Below are 20,561 nucleotides of genomic sequence, written 5' to 3' on the forward strand. Positions count from 1 at the left end.
CCAGGATGATGATGACGAGACTAGTAAGCCCATTTACTATAACTCGACGACGCAAGGCAACAGATCACCCAACCTGGGGGGCTCAAATGTACGTTAAGTACACAAAGGGGAAGCAAAGCGAAGACGAACTGTCCCAAACCCAAAGTCAGTATCCTAGGATGAAAGAGAGAGAAAGAGAGAGACAGAGACAGAGAGAGAGAGACAGAGAGAGAGAGACTCAGAGACAGGGAGAGACAAAGAGAGAGAGAGAGACAACGAGAGAGAGAGAGAGAGAGAGAGACAGACAGACAGACAGACAGACAGACAGACAGACAGACAGACAGACAGACAGACAGACAGACAGACGGACAGAGACAGAGGCAGAGACAGAGACAGAGACAGAGAGAGACAGAGAGAGATAGAGATAGATAGATAGGTAGATAGATAGAGAGAGAAAGATAGAGAGAGAGAGAAAGAGAGAGAAAGTTGGAGAGAGAGAGAAAGAGAGAGAGAGATAGAGTGAGAGAGATAAAGAGAAATAGATAGATAGAGAGAGATAGATAGAGAGAGAGAGAGAGAGAGAGAGAGAGAGAGAGAGAGAGAGAGAGAGAGAGAGAGAGAGAGAGAGAGAGAGAGAGAGAGAGAGCCGAAGGCCAACCATTACCACCAACTGCTGAACTCCTGCAGGTCGAATCCGCGAAAGACTTGGCAAGTGATTAACGGCCTTGACGGACGGAAGAAGAAGGACACGCCGTTGTTGCCACATATTGGCAGCCAGAGTCAACAATTCGGAGATGTCGTGACAGATCCCACTCGGCCAGCTCGCCTTGTGCCACACGCTGGTCCATACCAAGAAAGGTCACTCATTCGATTCGAGCCCGCCACCTGTGAGGAGGTATCTCCTTCAGGCTATTGACGACCGAAAATCAACCGGCAGTGACGAAGTTTCGTGCTGCATCCTGAACCACTTCGACCATGCTCTAGCTCCTTTTCTGACCATTCTCATCAATGCCTAAATGGCTGAGGGGCGAGTACCCAGCTCTCTTCAGCTAGCAAATGTGCCTCCACTTTTCGAATCCGGTGACCCATCTGTCTCAAAGAACTACAGGCCGATTTCGCTGCCCCTAGTAGTGTCAAAGATCATGGAGAAGATCGTCATCAAGGGGCTCTGCTAGTTTATCCACACGGAACATCTACTTCCCGACAACCAGTTCGCATTCCCTCCTCACCACTCTGCGGAGGACGCCATCACCGTCGCGGTTGACAGCCTTCTTACGGCCATAGACAACAGCCAGCAGTGTGGCCTCGTCTTAGTGGACATTGTCTATTGTCTCCTCGCTCTGGGCTTTCTCCACTCCACTTTTGAAGTTATCTTCTCTTTTCTCCTTTTCCATTATCGTATAACATTAGGCATGATCGTCCGTTTGATCTACGATGCAAAACAGAATAAATGCACTGAATCTCTTAGGTTCTCGGCAAGGCAATCTGGCCACATGCAAGTATGGTGTGTTGGGTCCCCAAGCAAGATATCAACACCAAATCAAGAAAATTGCACTCTTCCTTTTCAATACAGCAACAAGGACGACAAATTGCACTGTAAGCATTTGCTTAATGCCGACATCTATAAGTAAAATGGTGAACGATGATCGCAAGGCACACAACGAAAGGGAAAGAGAGGATTTGTTCAGGACTGTTTTCTTGTTACATTCGTCAGTGAATCTATGTAGCAATGGAATGGGGGCTACTTGAAACAAATCTTATATTTGTGGACAAATAAAAGTTAAACAAGGGGAAAAAGAGCGAAACAAAATGGTGATAATACTTGTACTACATGTATCAAGAAAACAGTCCTGAACAAATCCTCTCTTTCCCCTTCGTCGTGTGCCTTGCGATCATCGTTTCACATTTTACTCATAAGTGCCGACGTTTAGCAAATGCTTACAGTTGGTATTCACATCCTCGGAATTGACCTATCAAAGGCATTTGGCACTATCAGACATGACTGTAGCGTTGGCACGCTGGGGACTTCAAAGCGTATAGTGTTTACAGTATAACATATCCCCGTACATTAGCGTACGGGGTCTGCCTTTGTATCAAAGCTGCTGCGCACGATTCTTTTATAGCCAGTTAGTTAATTTAGTTGCCAATCAGTTAATTTCGTTTCCAGTACATTTCAATTGCCAATTACAGTGTGTTCACTGAGACCCTTGTGCGTTCTTGCCTCCAAGAGACTGCGGCCCGCTACAAATTGGTGGCAGCGGTGGGATTCAAACCCACGCCTCCGGAGAGACTGGAGTCTGATCATGGTGAGCCACGGTTTACCCAGCTAACGTGGGACAATGTGTGTGACAACGCCCCTTATAGTTATAGTGTATTCAGTTCGGTTTTTGAACTGCGATGTTCCTGGCGGGTTGTGCCAGCGTTGTGCAGCAAGAGTGCTGTGGTTTTTCAGGTCCTATTTGGAGGACAGTTCTTTCCCCTTTTGACCCCGTGAGATCGTGTGAACCTGGTGTGTTTCTACTTTATGATTAATTTTGTTTATCAGTTCATTCTTCTGTGTATTCCAAACGTTATCATTTCCGATATTATTTGCCATACTCCGGTTGACGCTCTCCCAGTAATTCGCGATCTACTTTAATGTTCACGACTCCATACCTGTATTATATTATTTAAGTCATCCATTATGCCTATCTCTTATCGTCGAGTTTATTCCGACGCGACCATGCATGCCGCCAGTTTTTTTTCTTTCTAAATAGCAGCCAGTTGTTGATGTCCAGCTATCACCTACATGTAGTACATGTATTCGAATCACGAGGACGTGATTGTATTTGAGAGGGGAGGTGTAGCGTTGGCACGCTGGTGACTTGGTCATCCCTGAAGTGGCGTCGTCAGATTCTGTCCTTGCTATATTTTCATCATGTCTTTTACCAGTTTCCGTCTTTGCTAATTCGTTTCAAATTCAATGTATCCCTTAGTTGTCGTCACCCGTCCTCTATAGTTTTACCTCGTTCTGGCGCCCATTTCCTTAAATCCCCTCTCTTCAGTTTATCTGTGGAATGGAACAAACTTCCAGAACACATCCGCTGCGTTCAGACCTCTGTCAATTTTCGCATTGCTCTAAAGGCTCATTACTCACAGCATAGATATTCTCTGACTGGAATTCCGAACTTTTCCGTTTTGAGAATTTTTTTTTCCTTGAAATTAATCCTTGCTGGGGTTTTTTCATCTAAATGTCCCGCTATTATCTGCAGAGGTGATTTCTTCCCTCGTCGATTTCTTTCCTGCTTTTATACCTCGATATTTAGGTACTTGTTTCCCTTCTTCCCATGCTTCATCTTCCACTCTCCTCTCCCCCATTTCCCCATTTTTCTTGCGATATTTATGTGGGAGACTTCCGTGATAAGCATCCATTTGCTTTTGGAGAATCCCTTTAAATAAATACAATACAATACAATACTGTATACTTCAAAGCGTATAGTGTTTAGAGTATAACATATCCCCGTACTGTATCCCCGTACATTAGCGTACGGAGTCTGCCTTTGTATCAAAGCTGCTGCGCACGATTCTTTTATAGCCAGTTAGTTAATTTAGTTGCCAATCAGTTAATTTCGTTTCCAGTACATTTCAATTGCCAATTACAGTGTGTTCACTGAGACCCTTGTGCGTTCTTGCCTCCGAGAGACTGCGGCCCGCTACAGTGACCAACTGATGAGTGTACTAAAGGAAGTCGTGAACGAGGATGAACTGCGTCTGATACAATACCTGCTCTCGGAAACAAAGCTCCATGTCCGCCTTCGGAAAACGGCATCACCAACATTTCCGACAACTATTGACACACCGCATGGTGACTCCTTGTCACCGGTCCTGTTCACGGTATATCTGGAAGCAGCGTTGCGGCAACTGAGAAAGGAAGCAGCCCCCAGACCCCATGCTGATCTTCACCTGCCGTTTGAGCTAATCTATGCTGACGACGCAGATTTTGTGAGCACCAGTCGGCGGTGGCTCTCCCAGCTAGAAGCTATGGCGAGCTCTACCCTGGTGCAATGGTCGCTCAACATGAATCATGACAAAACGGAGTACACAGAAATCACTAGACTCAATGATCGCAACAAAGAAGAATGGAGATCAACACGAAAACTTGGAAGTCTGATTGGTGATGATGAGGATGTGCTGAGGAGGAAACAACTGGCGACAGCTGCCTTTCGGGGCCTGTGGAACCTCTGAAAACGAGGCCAGCAGGTCAGCGAAAAGCTTCGCCTACGGCTATACCAAGCCTTCATCATCCCTGTACTGCTGTACAACTCTGGTACGTTGGCGGTTACCAAGTCAGCTCAGGAGCGACTGGACTCCTTCCATCGGCGTCAACTGAGGTCGCTTCTAGGCATCAGGTGGCCTCAGACGAACAACGCACTATACGTCCGATGTGAAAGCCAGCCGATCAGTCACACCATCAAGATATTGCGATGGAGGCTATTCGGACATGTCCTCCGTCTGTGCGACAGCACACCAGCCTTTCAGGCAATGGTCAGCCACTACACCAACAAGGATCTCAAGGGCTGGAGAGGACGGCCGAGGACCAGCCTGCCGGGTACACTATCTGCTGACTTGGAGGCAGCAGATGCCGGAAAGCTGAGTAGTCTGGAGGACTTGCACAGAATCAGGAAGATTGCAGTGGATAGGTACGAGTGGCGAGCTCTGTGTCAACGGGTGACAGAAAAGGATCTGTAAGCAGGGACGGATGACACTGCAATATCTGTCTTCTTCTCAACGTACAAGTACGTCATGTGACCTTGTTTGTTTGGATGGTGCCTTTGTTGCTGATCTACCACACAATCACTCAATGCTCTCTACCGCATTGTTCACCCACCACTTACTTTATACTTCTGCGGCTCCTTTGACCCTTTTCTTCTGACTCGTGCTGCTTTGGTTCTGATACAGTGATCGTTTGATTTTTCTCACAGCGTATCATTAAAATTTTGTTATCCTCCTGCCTTCGTTGTCCAGCACAAGCGAAGAAGTGGACCTATCGGTCGACTTCAACGCGAAAATGCACATAATAATAATTACAGTTGGTAGTCCTTGTTGCTATAAAATCTGCTGTCTCCGAAACGCTTGCTTCCTTTTCAATATTCAGGAATTGGGAAAATTTGTAATGAGAAGGTATGGCATTACATGATGTAAAGAATCCTATTATGTGAATGTCGACTAGAAAGCTTGACTCAAAGTTCTAAGTTGGAAATGCAGTCGACTCCACATAACGAACACGTAATACCGTACTGGCAATATATGTTGCCGCAGTGAGGCCATGAAGCGTTACATTGGCACATGTTTGCCGCACGCAGGGCGTTACATGCAAAGTCGCACAGGAGCCGTTACACAGGTTTCTTTATTGCCGCAGTCCTTTTTTTGCTATTGCCGCATCACTTTTTTTGCTATTGCCGCATCATGTTTTTGCTTTTGCCGCATCATTTTTTCTTTTCATCCACATTGAAGGCACAGAAATTCAGTTGCTATCCAACTGTTCCAAACCCGACGGCAAAAGGCGACAACGATATCAATAGAAGACTGTATATTTTAACTATCAGAGTGATCTGTTCACAAAAAGATCATCAAAAGGAAAGTGACATAGGGGAAGAGCGCTTCCTCCAAAAACTACTTTTCACCACGCGGTACACTTGCTTTCACAGTTTTCAGCCTTTTTTTGCAGTGCAAACTGCAATGAAAAGATCGCCGCACCCCGCCGGACGCGCGTTACGAACTCAACGAAAATTTGTCGCACTAGCCTGGTCGCGCGTTACGCCGCACCCCCCTGCGTTACGCGTTACGCGGCAACATATATTGCCAGTACGGTATTACAGCGAATTTCGAGCCAGCGAGCATTGTCCTTTTCCGGCCCTGTTTGAACGAATTCAAAATGACCCTTGGTACTGACCTGTTTTTGTTCATAAAGAGCCATACTCTTGTAGCCTACGGTGACATGTGCACATGCCCGCGCGCACTCATTCACACACACACACACACATACCTCAGACCTCAGACATGCCCATCGCGGAAGCGATGATAGCGAACAGCTATGTGAGACATAGCAACTTGTGCTGGGATTACACCGTTCAACAGCTTGCAAGGCTTATGAATTGACCGCCACTATTTTTAGCCTGGTATCCACCACACCTGCCTTATTATTATTTTTCTGTTTCTGTTTTAATGACAGTCCACTGCACGCCTGAAAAAAGTACTTAGTTTATTAGGCGGGTTACAGAACTATCGACTTATCGTTCGCTGGCTTACTTGTAGTTTGATAACGCTTCGCTCTTCATTGAGATATCTACCATTCTCTCTTTGTTCTCCTTATTTTCTCCCCAACCCTCCTTCCCTGTAACATAATAACATATTCGCTGCCTTGTCATTGAGCATTTGTGCTCGTTTGGATTTGCGAATTCAAATAAAGTATACATACATACATACACAGCTGTTTAAAGTGACTTTTTCACACACACACACACACACACCTTCTTTCCTCCTTCTTCTAATTATTCTTTACATACATACACACACACACACTCACATGTACTTGAAGTAGAAATATAGCAACGAGCTGTCACAAACTGCTTGTGTTGCATGTTTGAACAGCAAATTCCAAAATCAATGTCATTTCCACAGGAAGACTACAGGTGTCTCCACGACTGCTCCAGTGCGTGCTTTATGCTACAATGGACCCGGATGGTGAGCCAAGGGTGAATTTATAAGAAAGGAAAAGGACCAAGGAACTGCAAGCTACGCTATAATGTCCACTAACACCACCAGCTACTAAACAATCAGCTCATGCGATAACATTGCACGACACTGACCGACGGTACTGACGTTCTACAACTAACTGCAGGGGCGTCGTACACGGTACGGTCACTACGGTATTGACCGTACCACTCTTTATCCCAGCTACCAACCCGTGAATCAACCAAATACACTGGTCTGGGCTCTAAATATCCAAAATGTTCGGCTCAGCCACCATTCCCCCACGAGTAAAATGTACTTCAGAGGGCTGACCGCACCACACTAAAATACCAATAACTGGTAAAGAATAACTTTTGCTTGTAATCTCGATTCTATGCTAGTCCTCGTCCGTGATTGTTCTTTTTCTTACTGCTTATTACTTTTCACTGCTATATCGTCTTTAAATCCCCACGACCATGGTATTCTCCCCAAGAGCTGCCACCATCAGTTTTCCAGTGAGCACCCAGGATTTTTTTTTTTTTGTTTTTTTTTTTACAAAGACCACTTAATGTCAAACATGAGATGCAGCTAGGGGAAGCACGCACAACCTGAATCGTGGCAGTGGTGGTGAGGTTTAGGGAGCTCCGCCGACCTAGGGTCTCGACATCATAGCCACCTAGACGCACCAAGAGTGGGTGGGGAGGGAGAGCGAGAGAGAGAGAGAGAGAGAGAGAGAGAGAGAGAGAGAGAGAGAGAGAGAGAGAGAGAGAGAGAGAGAGAGAGAGAGAGAGAGAGAGAGAGAGAGAGAGAGAGAGAGAGAGAGAGAGAGAGAGAGAGCGAGAGAGCGAGAGAGCGAGAGAGCGAGAGAGCGAGAGAGCGAGAGAGCGAGAGAGCGAGAGAGCGAGAGAGCGAGAGAGCGAGAGAGCGAGAGAGCGAGAGAGCGAGAGAGCGAGAGAGCGAGAGAGCGAGAGAGCGAGAGAGCGAGAGAGCGAGAGAGCGAGAGAGCGAGAGAGCGAGAGAGAGAGAGAGAGAGAGAGAGAGAGACAGAGAGAGAGAGAATGAGAGAGAGAGAGAGAGAGAGAGAGAGAGAGAGAGAGAGAGAGAGAGAGAGAGAGAGAGAGAGAGAGAGAGAGAGAGAGAGAGAGAGGAGGGAGAGAGAGGTTGCGAAATTGTTAGGATACCCGAACTCTTAAAATAGGTGTGTTTTGAATGTCTGTAGCTTGCACTACAAAGTAGATGATGTCACGGCAGTCCTCCAAGCGCAGGATTTTGATAGTTTGGATTGGCGGAAACCTGGCTAGACAGCACTATTGGTGACGGAGAAGTAGCCATTCCTGTATACAACCTCACAAGGACAGACCGCGTGGGTAGACGAGGAGGAGGTACGTGTATATATTACAAATCTTCTTTGCCAATCCGACCTTGTCCTGAACTTTCTTTGAACGGCCTAGAAGCTGTCTGGATATCGATCAAAGGCGGCCAGGGTCAACATGCAGTGGCCTGCGTCTATCGAGCTCCAGATGTGAGGATTGACTACTGGAACGACCTTGAAGAGTCACTGCAGCGGGCCCACGCGCAAGCGCCACACATGACCATTATTGGCGATCTCAACGTCTACATGACAACTCACAGTAACCATCGTACACACCTGCAAGACCTGAGCAATATGTTTGGCATCTCGAATTTGGTGAAGTCCCCCACACGGCCGACTCCGAGTGGGAATCATGGTTCAGTGATCGACCTCGTACTAGCAGACCATAACTTTGTCTCGAGTTGCGCTGTCATGGAATTTTGGATTAGCGACCACCACACGGTGATGGCGAAGCTTCATATCGCCATAGCAACAACTAGTCCAGGTAGGCAACGCCAAAAGCGTCGCCACTTGCGCAACATTGATCTCCACCAGTTCCGGTGTGATCTCGCCGAAGCACTCAACGCTAATCCTACATCTGCCCACATGGATGTTGACGACATGTGGACGGCTTTCTATGAAGGGTTCAAAACAGTTCTAGACATACATGCACCCATCAAGATGCCAGAGAGCTGCTGCGAGATTACCTTGGCTCGACAAGGTTACGTACCAACTCACCCAAAAGAAAAACAGATTACTCAAGCGCTGGCTAGGAGATAGAGGAAATGACATCCTACTCTCCCAGTATAAGACAGCCCGGTCTCAGGCATCCAACGCAATCCGCAGGAAAAGAAACGCTTTTTTCACCAGACAATGTGAGCAGCACTCACATGATCCAAGGAGAATGTGGTCAACCTTGAACGCGGTAACCGGCCGCTCCAAGGCAAGGCAGGACCCAATGTTCGATGTGTCTGCGGTGAGCAGCTCCTTTAATAGTATTGTCACTGATCAGTCATCCGGACACCCTACAGATACCCCATGGTCCCTGCACCCGCACCTCACTATCAGCTCTCACGCCAACGACCTGTCCTACAGTACAGCGATTACTCGCCACTATTAATCCTGACAAGGCTACAGGCAGTGACGAGATCCCTGGCCGTCTGCTGCGAGCCTGCAGTGATATTGTTGCCCCGCACTTATGCAGCCTCTTCAATGCCTCCTTGTATTCCGGTCGCCTACCAAAGCCGTTCAAACACGCCCAGGTAAAGCCGCTTTACAAAGCAGGGGACCCAACAGTTGCCAATAACTACAGACCCTTGTCATTATTACCAATTGTTGGGAAGCTGCTTGAAAAGGTAGTACATCTCCAGCTTGTAAGGTTCCTCGAAGCAAAGGATGTCCTGCCGTCTGCCGACCACGCAATTTGCATACCGCACAAACCATTGCACTGAAGACGCTTTGGTACTCCTGACGGAGAACATTCTCCATGCAAAGGACGCGTGACTAGCCAGTGATGTGTGTTTGCTGGACATGTCGAAGGCTTTCGACAAAGTCCAGCATGACATCCTTGTACGCGATCGCTTTGAAGTTGGCCTTCACGGCACTGCACTCCAATGGTTTGCAGACAGCCTCGGAGGGCGCACACAACAGGTGCAAATCGCTGGATCCATTGGTGTCAGTGGCACATGTTCATGTGGCGTCCCGTAGGGTTACGTTCTCGGACCCGTGCTTTTCAACATCTACACCAGGCATGTACCCACCATTGCCAGCCCTTCCCTCCCAATGCAGTTAGCTGACGATATTGCTCTCACGTTAAGCCACCCTGATTGCCATGAAGTATCGCGAGTTCTCCCAAAGTCTACAACCGAGATTGCTAACCACTTCCAGGAGCGGAATCTAATCCTGAACAATAGCAAAAGCCATGTCCTGCAAATTTCTGGCCAAGACATTACTGTCAAATGCCGTGGAAACCCGCTACCGGTAGTTACCCAGGCTGAGTACCTGGTCATCACGATAGACGAGGACGTTCAATTTGACGAACACGTTAACAATGCTGTAAAGAAGGTCTCACAGAAGGTGGGAGCACTCTGGAGAGCCCGCCCCTGCCTTACAAGAAGGTCCAGAGAACAGTATGTGAAATCCGTTGTGATGCCAGATTTGCTCTACGGGTCCGTGGCGTTCTCTGGTTGCCTTCGTCAAGACCAGCGGTCCCGCCTTCAGGTCCAGCAAAATCGTGCGGCACGCGCCGTATTTGGCCTACCACCTCGCACAAAAGCGCCCACCTCTGCTTGCTCGTCTGCAGCTGGGTGGCATCGAAGAGCTCCACAAGCAAAAGACCCTTGTTATGATCTGGCGTTGCTCGAATTGTCGGGCAAGCAATGCACTACAAGCCCTTCTGGAGCGTCCAAGTACTCGCACAACGCCCGCGCAACGCAGCTTGGGCCTTCGAGTCCCCAAATCTGCCTCCAAAGCCGGCCACGGCCGTCCAACCGCTGGCGGGATCATTTTTATGGAACACCCTGCCATCCGACGTGCGTGGTATTACCCAATGCCACCAGTTCAAACAAGCCTGCCTCCCGTTCTGTCTTGCTAGCAGTAGCGTCCACTACTGAACACTACAGGAATCTTTGAACGTTTTGAGGTACTCCACGGTACCAGTGGTATGCTGTTTCCCGCCTCCCCCGTGTAGTATTCTAACGTTAACGTTATTCATCGACTGAGCATTCTTTGCTTTGTACTACACCCTGCTATCATGTTACGCTATCAATGTTTCTACTATTACTGTTTAAATTTGCTTCCATGTATTAAATTAGACGACATCGCCCGTTTGGTTCTGCGAATTCCAATAAAAACGTACCTACCTACCTACCTTCCGACGCCCTTGAACTGGCTAACAGCTCTAACACATCTTGGATGCGCACTCCAACAGCCTTCCAACTTGGAAGGTTCTGCCAGTTACTAGTAGATGTAGAACGTCAGTACCGTCGGTCAGTGTCGTGCAATGGTATCGCATGAGCTGATTGTTTAGTAACTGGTGGTGTAAGTGGACATTATAGCGTAGCTTGTAGTTCCTTGGTCATTTTTCTTTCTTATATGCTACAAGTTCAAATATCACGCTACACGCTACATGTACATGTAGTGATGTACATGAACCATTTTTTTTTTCATGCTCTTTAATACCATCACAGTGTACGCTACGCTGGGGTAGTTTGCAAGATCAAAACTCTGCTAGCTAAGAACGTCAACCGATTAGCAAAACACGACTCTTCTCTATTTAATTTAACTACGTACAAGTACCAGGGTCCACTCCAGACAAGTAACTGTAATCTCCAAATACCAGAAATACCTAATGGTCAACACCAGGCTATGCACTGCTCCAGTGAGTGTCACTGAATTTCTTTTTTTTACTTAGGCCACAGCTTCCAATCATGACATGCAAAGCAGCGGTACAGCATCGCAGGCATGAATCGTAGACGTGGTGACGGGTCTGATGTGCTCCACCGACCTAGACCTAGGGTCTGAATGATCTAGTACAGTCATGTATAGACTGTATAGTCTTATCTCTTGCCCTCTAGGTATTCAAACGCAAACATTTTTCTAATAATAAGGCCGACCAGAATTCGTTGTTTCGGGTCACCCGACCGACCGTCCTTTTTCACCCGACCGCAAAATGATTTTTTTTATAGTGCATGCAAATGTACATGACTAGACTACATGTACATATAGATACACACGTGACCCTTATAATACTAGCAGTCCAGATATCGACCTCAGAAGCAGCCAAATGGCAGGATGCAGCGCTTGGTGACGACGTCGTCTTCTATCTCCGATCCGCAATCGGTCCTGAAACAGCAACAGCTCCGACACCGCGTAGCTCATTGACTGAAGTTTTCAAGGTGAGAGCTGCTCGTCAGGCTCGTTTGCCAGCGAGGCCAAGATCTCGGGTCCTGGAGGGAACCTGGATCTGAGTGATGGGACAATCACTGCGCTGGATCGTCTACAGTCAGATTTGATCGACTGGCTTGATGGACAAAAGCTATTCGATATGCACTTGGCCGCAACCCGACCGACCGACCCTGGTACGGATATGCGAGCGGATATAAAAATTTGTTGTTTCGGGTCACTTCACCCATTCTACATGTATAGTCAGAGATCTAGCTAGGTACGTCTCTAATGTTTCAAAATATGTTTGAAATCGACATGCACAAAAAAGGTACGGTTCGCACCGTAGATCTACTTGCATGAGGGATTCCCCGGGAGTCAGGGGCGTTCGCAGGATCCGGAAGGAGGGGGTGCTCAAACCTTTCCCAAAGAACCGAATAAATTATAATGCATTATTCACTGGTTTTGAGGGAAAGAGACAAACGGGAAAAGTCTGAAGAAAAAATCGACTGTCAACACCAGGACTCGAACCAGGGACCCTCGCTTGTAGCCAGCGATGCTCTAACCACTGAGCTATGGTGTAGTCGTCATCCAAGCAGAGACCGTTCAACGTTTTCTTCAGACTTCGTAACTCACACTTCCTGTGAATCCACTAATGCATTGTTCCTGTGCATTTGATGCATGGATGGTTGATATCTTGATATTTAGAACTCTATTTTACCATGATTAACCACGTCGAGGGAAACCGTAGGACCTGCCTTGAAGTACCCAATCCCAAACATAACCCTTCCCTTGGAGGACTAAACTTGTACTTCCACTTTTCAAACTAGATCCAAGAGACAACAACAACAACAACAACAACAACAACAACAACAACAACAACAACAACAACATTCAACATTCAACATTTGGAGTAGCCCTCTTATTATTTATGCAAAAACACACGGCATAATTATACAATCATGTACAATAGGAAATAGTCTACGCTTACAATCATGTACTTCAAAGTACAATGTAGGTCGAAGACGGAAAAAATATTCTAGAACGAGTGAAGTTCGTATGCATCCACCGAATTAACGCATCCAGTCCAGAAGACAGTTGACATCAGTTATGAAACATTTTCTTTCCCTTCTCTTCAGGATTATACAGGGAATGGCTGAAATGAAAAAAATACTACAACTTGTAAAACTTGATAAATGTCTACCTTGTCACGAGTGTTGTATCTCCGCGCATTGGCGCTAAGAGTTGTAGTCATCTCTTCATTACAGCCATTCCCTGCATAATCCTGAAAAGAAGGGAACGAAAACGTTTGATAACTGATGTTAAGTGTCTTCTGGACTGGATGTGTTTATTACGTGGATGGATGCAAACTTGACTTGTTCTAGAAACTATACGCGTAGATTGGGAATTCTTCTGTTTCTGAGACTTTACAGCTATTGCCAATCCATCTATCAGGCTAAACACTAGACAGGTTCGGGCAGCAAAAAATTCCTCCAATCAGAAATGAATTTGTACGTCATGCAAGTGCCTGATAGCCATATTTGCCTAACTTGTCCTTTTCAGTGGAAGAGTGTATAGGCTGATGTAAAGTTGAACTCTTAAACGTCATGTCTATACATCATGTCACAAACCAAACAGTGTCTGTGCTACAATAAATACATACATAGTAATCAAATGTTGGTGCCAGGTCCATGTTTTACCTCAGGTTTTGAGTTTTTACAGTTGCACACCAGTAACCTTATCATCACTACAGTCATAATGATAGTAGCTATGCACTGTGTGTTGGAGTATTATTCTTACACTCCTGTTATATCTATACTCTTGCTGTCACCACAGTGGTGTGTGTGAATGGTCAATTTATTTTTTATTCCTGCAAAAGGTGATGACCATCGATGAAGAGTATATCACTTCGTTCGGGTCTCAGGGCACCGCTTTTGTGCAGCTGTACAAACCGTATGATGTCACTACAGATGCCTACGGCAATGTTCTAGTCGCAGATTATGGCAATGGACGTGTTATGGTAAGGGAGAGCTTGTTGTCGTGTTCTTCTTTCTAAATACCTACAGGCAGAGAGTAGTACCCAGTACATATACAACAGTGGAGCATGGTCAGTTTGTTGCTAGTCTGTGATTCATGGTCAGTACAATCATCAGACAACACTGATATGAACACAGAAAGTGATGTACACTGCATGCACAGAGCACAAGTAAAGCAAGAGTACATTAGCTCTTACAGTTCAAAAAACAAGGGTACATTCTACTCTTACACTACTTTCTTGTATAAAAGTGTGTCTCACATGTAAGCTTGTAATGAATACTAGTAGTAGCATGATTTGCAAAATGGTACCTCTGGCACATATGCTTTAGGGTTTACCTAGTGTACATGCATACTCAGACTGTGTGGAGTGCTGAATGTCTGGAGAACAGAGCAAGGAATACAGTGGACACACATCAATGCTACAACCAAGTCCGGGACGTACTGTAGCTGTGTTCTTACTGTATGCTTGGCTTGCATGTTGACATTTAGAGAAATGCCTAATCAGTTTAAGTAGAATTTTAAAAGTACTTGTATAGGAGTATGCCTTCGAAGCCCATCTATACATGCCATGTTGTGGTTAACGCCAGTGTAAAGAGGACGTTGTTTGACGTAACGTTACTGAATCCCTGACCGAAACTGTCTCCACCGTGCTGGTTTGACGCATCATCATCATCATCATCATCATCATCATCATCACAAGCCCATACTGGGCCATAGCCCTAAGGCCGTCGGGGCGTCACAGAGCAAGTATGAACAAGCGAGCGCCATAAAAATCGATCGCGTGCAGCAGCTAGCAAGGACTGCACGTCAAGTGCAGCCCATGAAATGATATTATCAAGCCATGACATTCTGGGCCTGCCTCGGCCACGACCTCCAGCAACACTACCCTGAAGAACAGTCAATGACAAACAGCCGGAACGAACAATATGACCAAAATATTGCAATTTCCTTCTACGAACAGAAACAATAAGTGGGACTTGTTTGTGAATACTATTTATTTCCTCTCTAACAGACACATTCGTCCGGTGATCAGTGAACAGAGTCCTGAGAAGACTCCGATAGCTTCTCATTTCGAAAGCCTCGATCTTTTTCACAATTTCAGCAGTTAAGTGTCCAAGACTGGCAAGCATAAGGAATATGGATAAAACAATAGCATTTAGTAGACGTAATTTCGAGGCGGTACTGATGTTTCTATCCCTCCAGATTGTTACTAGTCGTGCAACAGCAGCCGAGGCTGCTGCGATTCGACTCCTCACTTCTTTGATTGAACGCTGATCATCAGTAATCGTGCTACCCAGATATTTAAACTCGTCAACCTGCTCGAGCTGCTTCCCGTCGATGGCTATGCTTGCGGACAGACCTTTGCTTGCTCCCGTTACCAGTAGCTTACTCTTCTCAGTGCTGATTTCCATGCCGTATGATTTTGATGTGCTGGCCAGCCGGCCAGTAAGGTCTTGCAGTTCTTCCTCGCTGCCAGCCACCAGATCAATGTCATCTGCAAATCGCAGGTCTGTTATAATGCGTCCACCAATGCTAATGGAACCCGCGAATCCCTCTAATGACCTAGATACCAGTTCTTCCAAGAAAATGTTGAATAGAGAGGGTGATAGAATGCAACCTTGCCTAACGCCAAAGGTGGCATGGAACCAACTGCTAACCGTTGTTCCTACTCGTACAGCATTCTCGGACTGCTGGTGCAGGGACTCGATGTGATGATATTCGGGATAAGCCCACACTTGCGCATTATCTTCCACAGGGCTGCGTGCCACACTCTGTCAAATGCCTTGCGAAAATGGATAAAACTGTTATAGATGGGTCTCTGATGGTCACCGTAACGCTCTGCCAGTGTACGGATGTTGAATATCTGATCCACAGTACTACGGCTTGCTCGAAACCCAGCCTGTTCCTCACTCAGTAGGTCTTCGATGCAAGGTGTGAGACGGTTGAGTAGAACACGCAGCATTACTTTACTAGGGTTACTTATCAACGAGATGGTGCGATAGTTCGTGCACTTTCGGAGGTTGCCTTTCTTTGGTAGTGGAATCATGATTGACCGGCACCATTGCCGTGGCCACGTGCCAGACGACCATATCGGACGACCATATCTTGATGCATAATCATCTTTCAATGAATGCAAACATACCTCAGACTTAACAAAGTGGTTTACACACCTATTGCACATACCTCAGACGTAGCAAAGTGGTTTACACACCTATTGCACATACCTCAGACGTAGCAAAGTGGTTTACACACCTATTGCACATACCTCAGACGTAGCAAAGTGGTTTACACACCTATTGCACATACCTCAGACGTAGCAAAGTGGTTTACACACCTATTGCACATACCTCAGACGTAACAAAGTGGTTTACACACCTATTGCACATACCTTATTTTCTGCAGTATAAGCCGTACATGTATTTTTAACACCAAGAATTCACCAAAAAAAGAGAATTTAGTGTGCCTTATACTAGGATGGTGAAATTAATTGTGGTGAATCGGAGAGATGCCGGTCTCTATTTGGTGCCAAACATTTCGGATGGGGCTTTTTTCCAGTGTGGCTTATACTCCAGTGTGGCTTATACTCCAGTGTATCAAGTATCAAGGACAGTGTTCTACTATGACGCAGATGATTTTTCAAATATCGTGGATATCGCGGACTTTTGTTCAAATCGCGAAAACAACGGCAAGTTCCTGGGGGGACAGATACATCATTCATACATCATCCATACATCTTTCCTACATCATCCATACATCATTCATGCATCATCCACACATCATCCACGCATCATCCATACATCATTCATACATCATTCATACATCACCATGCATCACCATGCATCAACCATCTATAAATATTATTCCTGTACGCTCACCAGTGTTCTCCATGTTCTCTGCCGGTATATGCCGCAGAAACATACACTCCACTGGCTGAGTTTGGAAAAGGAGAGTTGGACAAGCCAATGGGTGTTTGCGTGACAAGTGAGGGTGTCGTAGCTGTTTCCTGTAATGGAAACCACAATATTAAGTGTTTTAACGGTTTCTTGTTAGACTTCCAGCACCCTCTGTAACCATGTTACTTCAAGGCAACGTGTCTGTAAAGTCATACTCTAAGACACACACACACACACACATACATGTACACACACATACATGTACACACACATACATGTACACACACATACATGTACACACACACATACATGTACACACATACATGTACACACACATACACACACACCCATCCACACATAACCCCCCCCCCCACACACACACACACGCACACATACACACACACGACACAGTGACACACACACACACACACACACACACACACACACACACACCAACCCCTGCGTTCTTACAACCCCCCCCCCCCCCTCCCCCATTTACTTACCCACACACCCATCTTACAATCTTTTCTTCGCTGGTTGACTCTTACAAAACCTCTCACTCAAAATTGGCCTTTCCCTTCATTCATTTCCTACCATGCTTGCTGATTTTTTTTTGTCTGTCAGAATTCTCCCATGAATTGAGTATTTTCTGTAGTTTAATTATAGCTATGAAAAGTATGAATGCCGCAGACATCACCACGCAACATGACAATTTGTTCAAGGTTTGATTTTGTGTGTTTCCAAAATCGATTTTCACGCTCCGATCATCAGTGGAAATACGGAACTAAAGAGATCAAGGGAAAAACAAAGGTTAAAAATCCAAAGAAGTGTGACACATGACGGGGAACGTGTGGTAAGTATTACAAAAAGTGAGAACTAAAATAAAGAGTAAGTGTGACAAATGGGCATGAACAGTGCAGAAACAACTCATGAACACGGGGTGCAAACTCACGAAAATAACCTAAGTGCTAAAACATGTTCTTTTTGCAGATGACGACGAGGCGGATGACGGCGAGGATACAGATGACGACGAGGCGGGTGATGACGAGGCGGCGGATGACGACGAGGCGGATGACGATGAGACGGCTGGTGGTGATGGTGATAAAACGGACGAGGAGGAGTCAGGTGGCAGGGAAGGTGATGGAGCTGATGAGGGTGAAGTTCGTAAGAACTCAGCTGTGTACTTGCATTTGTTATCTCGTCCCGATTGTTTGAGTGTTTAAGATGATTCCCACTTCTCTGTACTGTGTCGTGCCCGTTATTTCCAGCAGTTGAAGGTCCTTGAAACTGTTTGTATTCGTACGCATAAGCCCGATTTGTGTAAGCAAAAAGAACATGTTTTAGCACTTAGGTTATTTTCGTGAGTTTGCACCCCGTGTTCATGAGTTGTTTCTGCACTGTTCATGCCCGTCATGCTCATGTTATGAATACACCAGGAACTGTACCGTATGCATATCTACTGCCTTATTCATTTCTATAGACATGCATTCTGTATCTGATCTAGGATTTCAAACCAACCGGGCACACGTACACGTAGATATACGGCACAACTCTTGCAGTCGGGTCAGAGCCGGGTCTGGTCAAGTGCAGTTACTGCATGTAGATCTACATAGATCTGCGTATAGATCACATGTACATGTATATTCATTTTGGTCTCTAGCTAGCACTAGTAGCAGGATTGTCTCTTGTCCACGCACTGTCATGGTATGACTTTCATCCTTTGAGCAACTCTCTTCAACTTTCACTTCACTTGCCTGCAACGACGCTTCACTAGCAGTCTCCAGAATACGGGTTCCCAATTGTTTCTGTTCCTGTCCCTGCCCCTAGCCATGTCCCTTTACCAGTGCATGTCCGTGTCACTGACCGTGTATCAGTCCGTATCCCTGACTCTGTATCTGTCCATGTCCCTGAGCGTGTATCCGTCCGTATCCCTGACTCTGTATCTGTCCATGTCCCTGAGCGTGTATCAGTCCGTATCCCTGACTCTGTATCTGTCCACGTCCCTTTACCAGTGCATGCACATGTCCCTGACCCTGTATCTGTCCAGGTCTCTGACCCTGTATCTGTCCAGGTCTCTGACCCTGTATCTGTCCAGGTCTCTGACCCTGTATCTGTCCAGGTCTCTGACCCTGTATCTGCCCAGGTCTCTGACCCTTTATCTGTCCATCTCCCTGACCCTGTATCTGTCTAGGTCTCCGACGCTGTATCTGTCCAGGTCTCTGACCCTGTATCTGTCCAGGTCTCTGACCCGGTATCTGTCCAGGTCTCTGACCCTGTACCTGTCCAAGTCTCTGACCCTGTATCTGTCCAGGTCTCTGACCCAGTATCTGTCCAGGTCTCTGACCCTGTACCTGTCCAGGTCTCTGACCTTGTATCTGTCCAGGTCTCTGACCCTGTATCTGTTTGGGTCTCTGACCCTGTATCTGTCCAGGTCCCTGACCCTGTATCTGTTCATGTCCCTGACCCTGTATCTGTTCATGTCCCTGACCCTATATCTTTTCATGTCCCCTGTACATGCACAAGTGGGTGTTATGGTCTATAACCCTGTCCCAGTGTCCGTGTGTCTGTGCGTCCAATAAAACTGTGGATGTCCATGCATCTGTTCAGTCATATCCCTGTCTTTTGGTGTTGGTATGATGAAATCTCTCCCTGTAACCTCGTCCCGATCCAAATGTTTTAAATGCACCTTCTTTTTAAAAGGTTCTATTGCCTCCATGGAGGTATCATAGCTGCGAATTGGGAACCTGCTCCCACCTGCATTTGGTATGGCACGTTACCTAACTTCCATTCATAAAATTAGCAGACAATCAGGCAGCACGGATGCCATCTCCCCAGACTATTTCCCTGGATCCTACAAGAGATGAAGATATTTTTTTATGAATACAAGTTGGACACATACAGCAAATTCTGCTGTGAGTTTTGATTCAATACGGCTTTTGATTATCACCTTCTCGTAGCTAATGCACGACTTTCGCTGTTGGTACTCCTTGAAGGCTGTGTTGCTCGTATATTCATTGTGGGAAATCACACTTTGATATCTCAGCCCCTCAAGTATTTTTTATACATGTATGTGTTACATCTGCAGCATTGCCTTCTGTAAATACTATACTTCGAAGTAGTTCCTTCGCTCTGATTTGTTCCTCAGCACAGCGTTGATTCCTGGAGAGTTGAATCCGAATTTTTGTTAGCATGATTAGAATCCTATTTCTATTGTTTGTGTTTCACCATGTTCTCTTTCGCCTTGTATACAATTGGACTGGGATGGAGAGCCAAGGATGAATTTATAAGAAAGAAAAAGGAGCAAGGAACTACAAGTTGCAAGTCCCCCTCCTTATGTTTGTATTCTATAACTATGATGCTTAGAACCTTCCAAGATGCAAGGCTGTTGGAGTGCGCATTCAAGATGGGCTACAGCTGTTAGCCAGTTAGTTGTAGAACGTCAGTACCGTCGGTCAGTGTCGTGCAATGTTATCGCATGGGCTGATTGTTTTGTAACTGGTGGTGTTATAGTGGATAGTGTAGCGTAACTTGTAGTTTCTTGGTCCTTTCCCTTTTAGCCAAATCTTTCTCTTTTGTATAAATTAATCCGGCCTTGGCTCTCCATCCGAGTCCATTCCTGCACATTCTATTGCTTTTAGCACTGTCAAGAATAAAACAGCGCAATGTTGTAGGGTTGTTGCAGGTTAGTGCCAGAATCTCACCTTCAT

At 46.1% G+C, this 20,561-nt stretch overlaps 1 protein-coding gene across 1 annotated transcript; it reads right to left on the minus strand.

Annotated features, from left to right (window-relative positions):
* Nucleotides 1–14,517: 14,517 nt before the first annotated feature.
* On the minus strand, nt 14,518–20,561 carry LOC135816979 (uncharacterized). Its single transcript, XM_065330084.1, has 4 exons — nt 20,556–20,561; nt 18,719–19,343; nt 15,217–15,536; nt 14,518–14,679 (listed from the first exon to the last, which is right to left on the minus strand). Exons 1-4 carry the CDS (start codon nt 20,559–20,561, stop codon nt 14,518–14,520), a joined length of 1,113 nt encoding a protein of 370 aa, XP_065186156.1.

Source organism: Sycon ciliatum, chromosome 5 (genome assembly GCF_964019385.1).
Source record: "Sycon ciliatum chromosome 5, ocSycCili1.1, whole genome shotgun sequence".
NCBI classification, from domain to species: domain Eukaryota; kingdom Metazoa; phylum Porifera; class Calcarea; order Leucosolenida; family Sycettidae; genus Sycon; species Sycon ciliatum.

Excerpts from the sequence above, each read along its gene's own strand:
- LOC135816979 (XM_065330084.1), bottom strand. Across the intron at positions 15,537-18,718 it reads GGGATACGGACTGATACACG|AACTGGTATCTAGGTCATTA; the intron begins GTCAGTGACACG and ends TTTTCTTGGAAG. Across the intron at positions 14,680-15,216 it reads ATCAGCGTTCAATCAAAGAA|GGCTATGGCCCAGTATGGGC; the intron begins GTGAGGAGTCGA and ends CGACGGCCTTAG.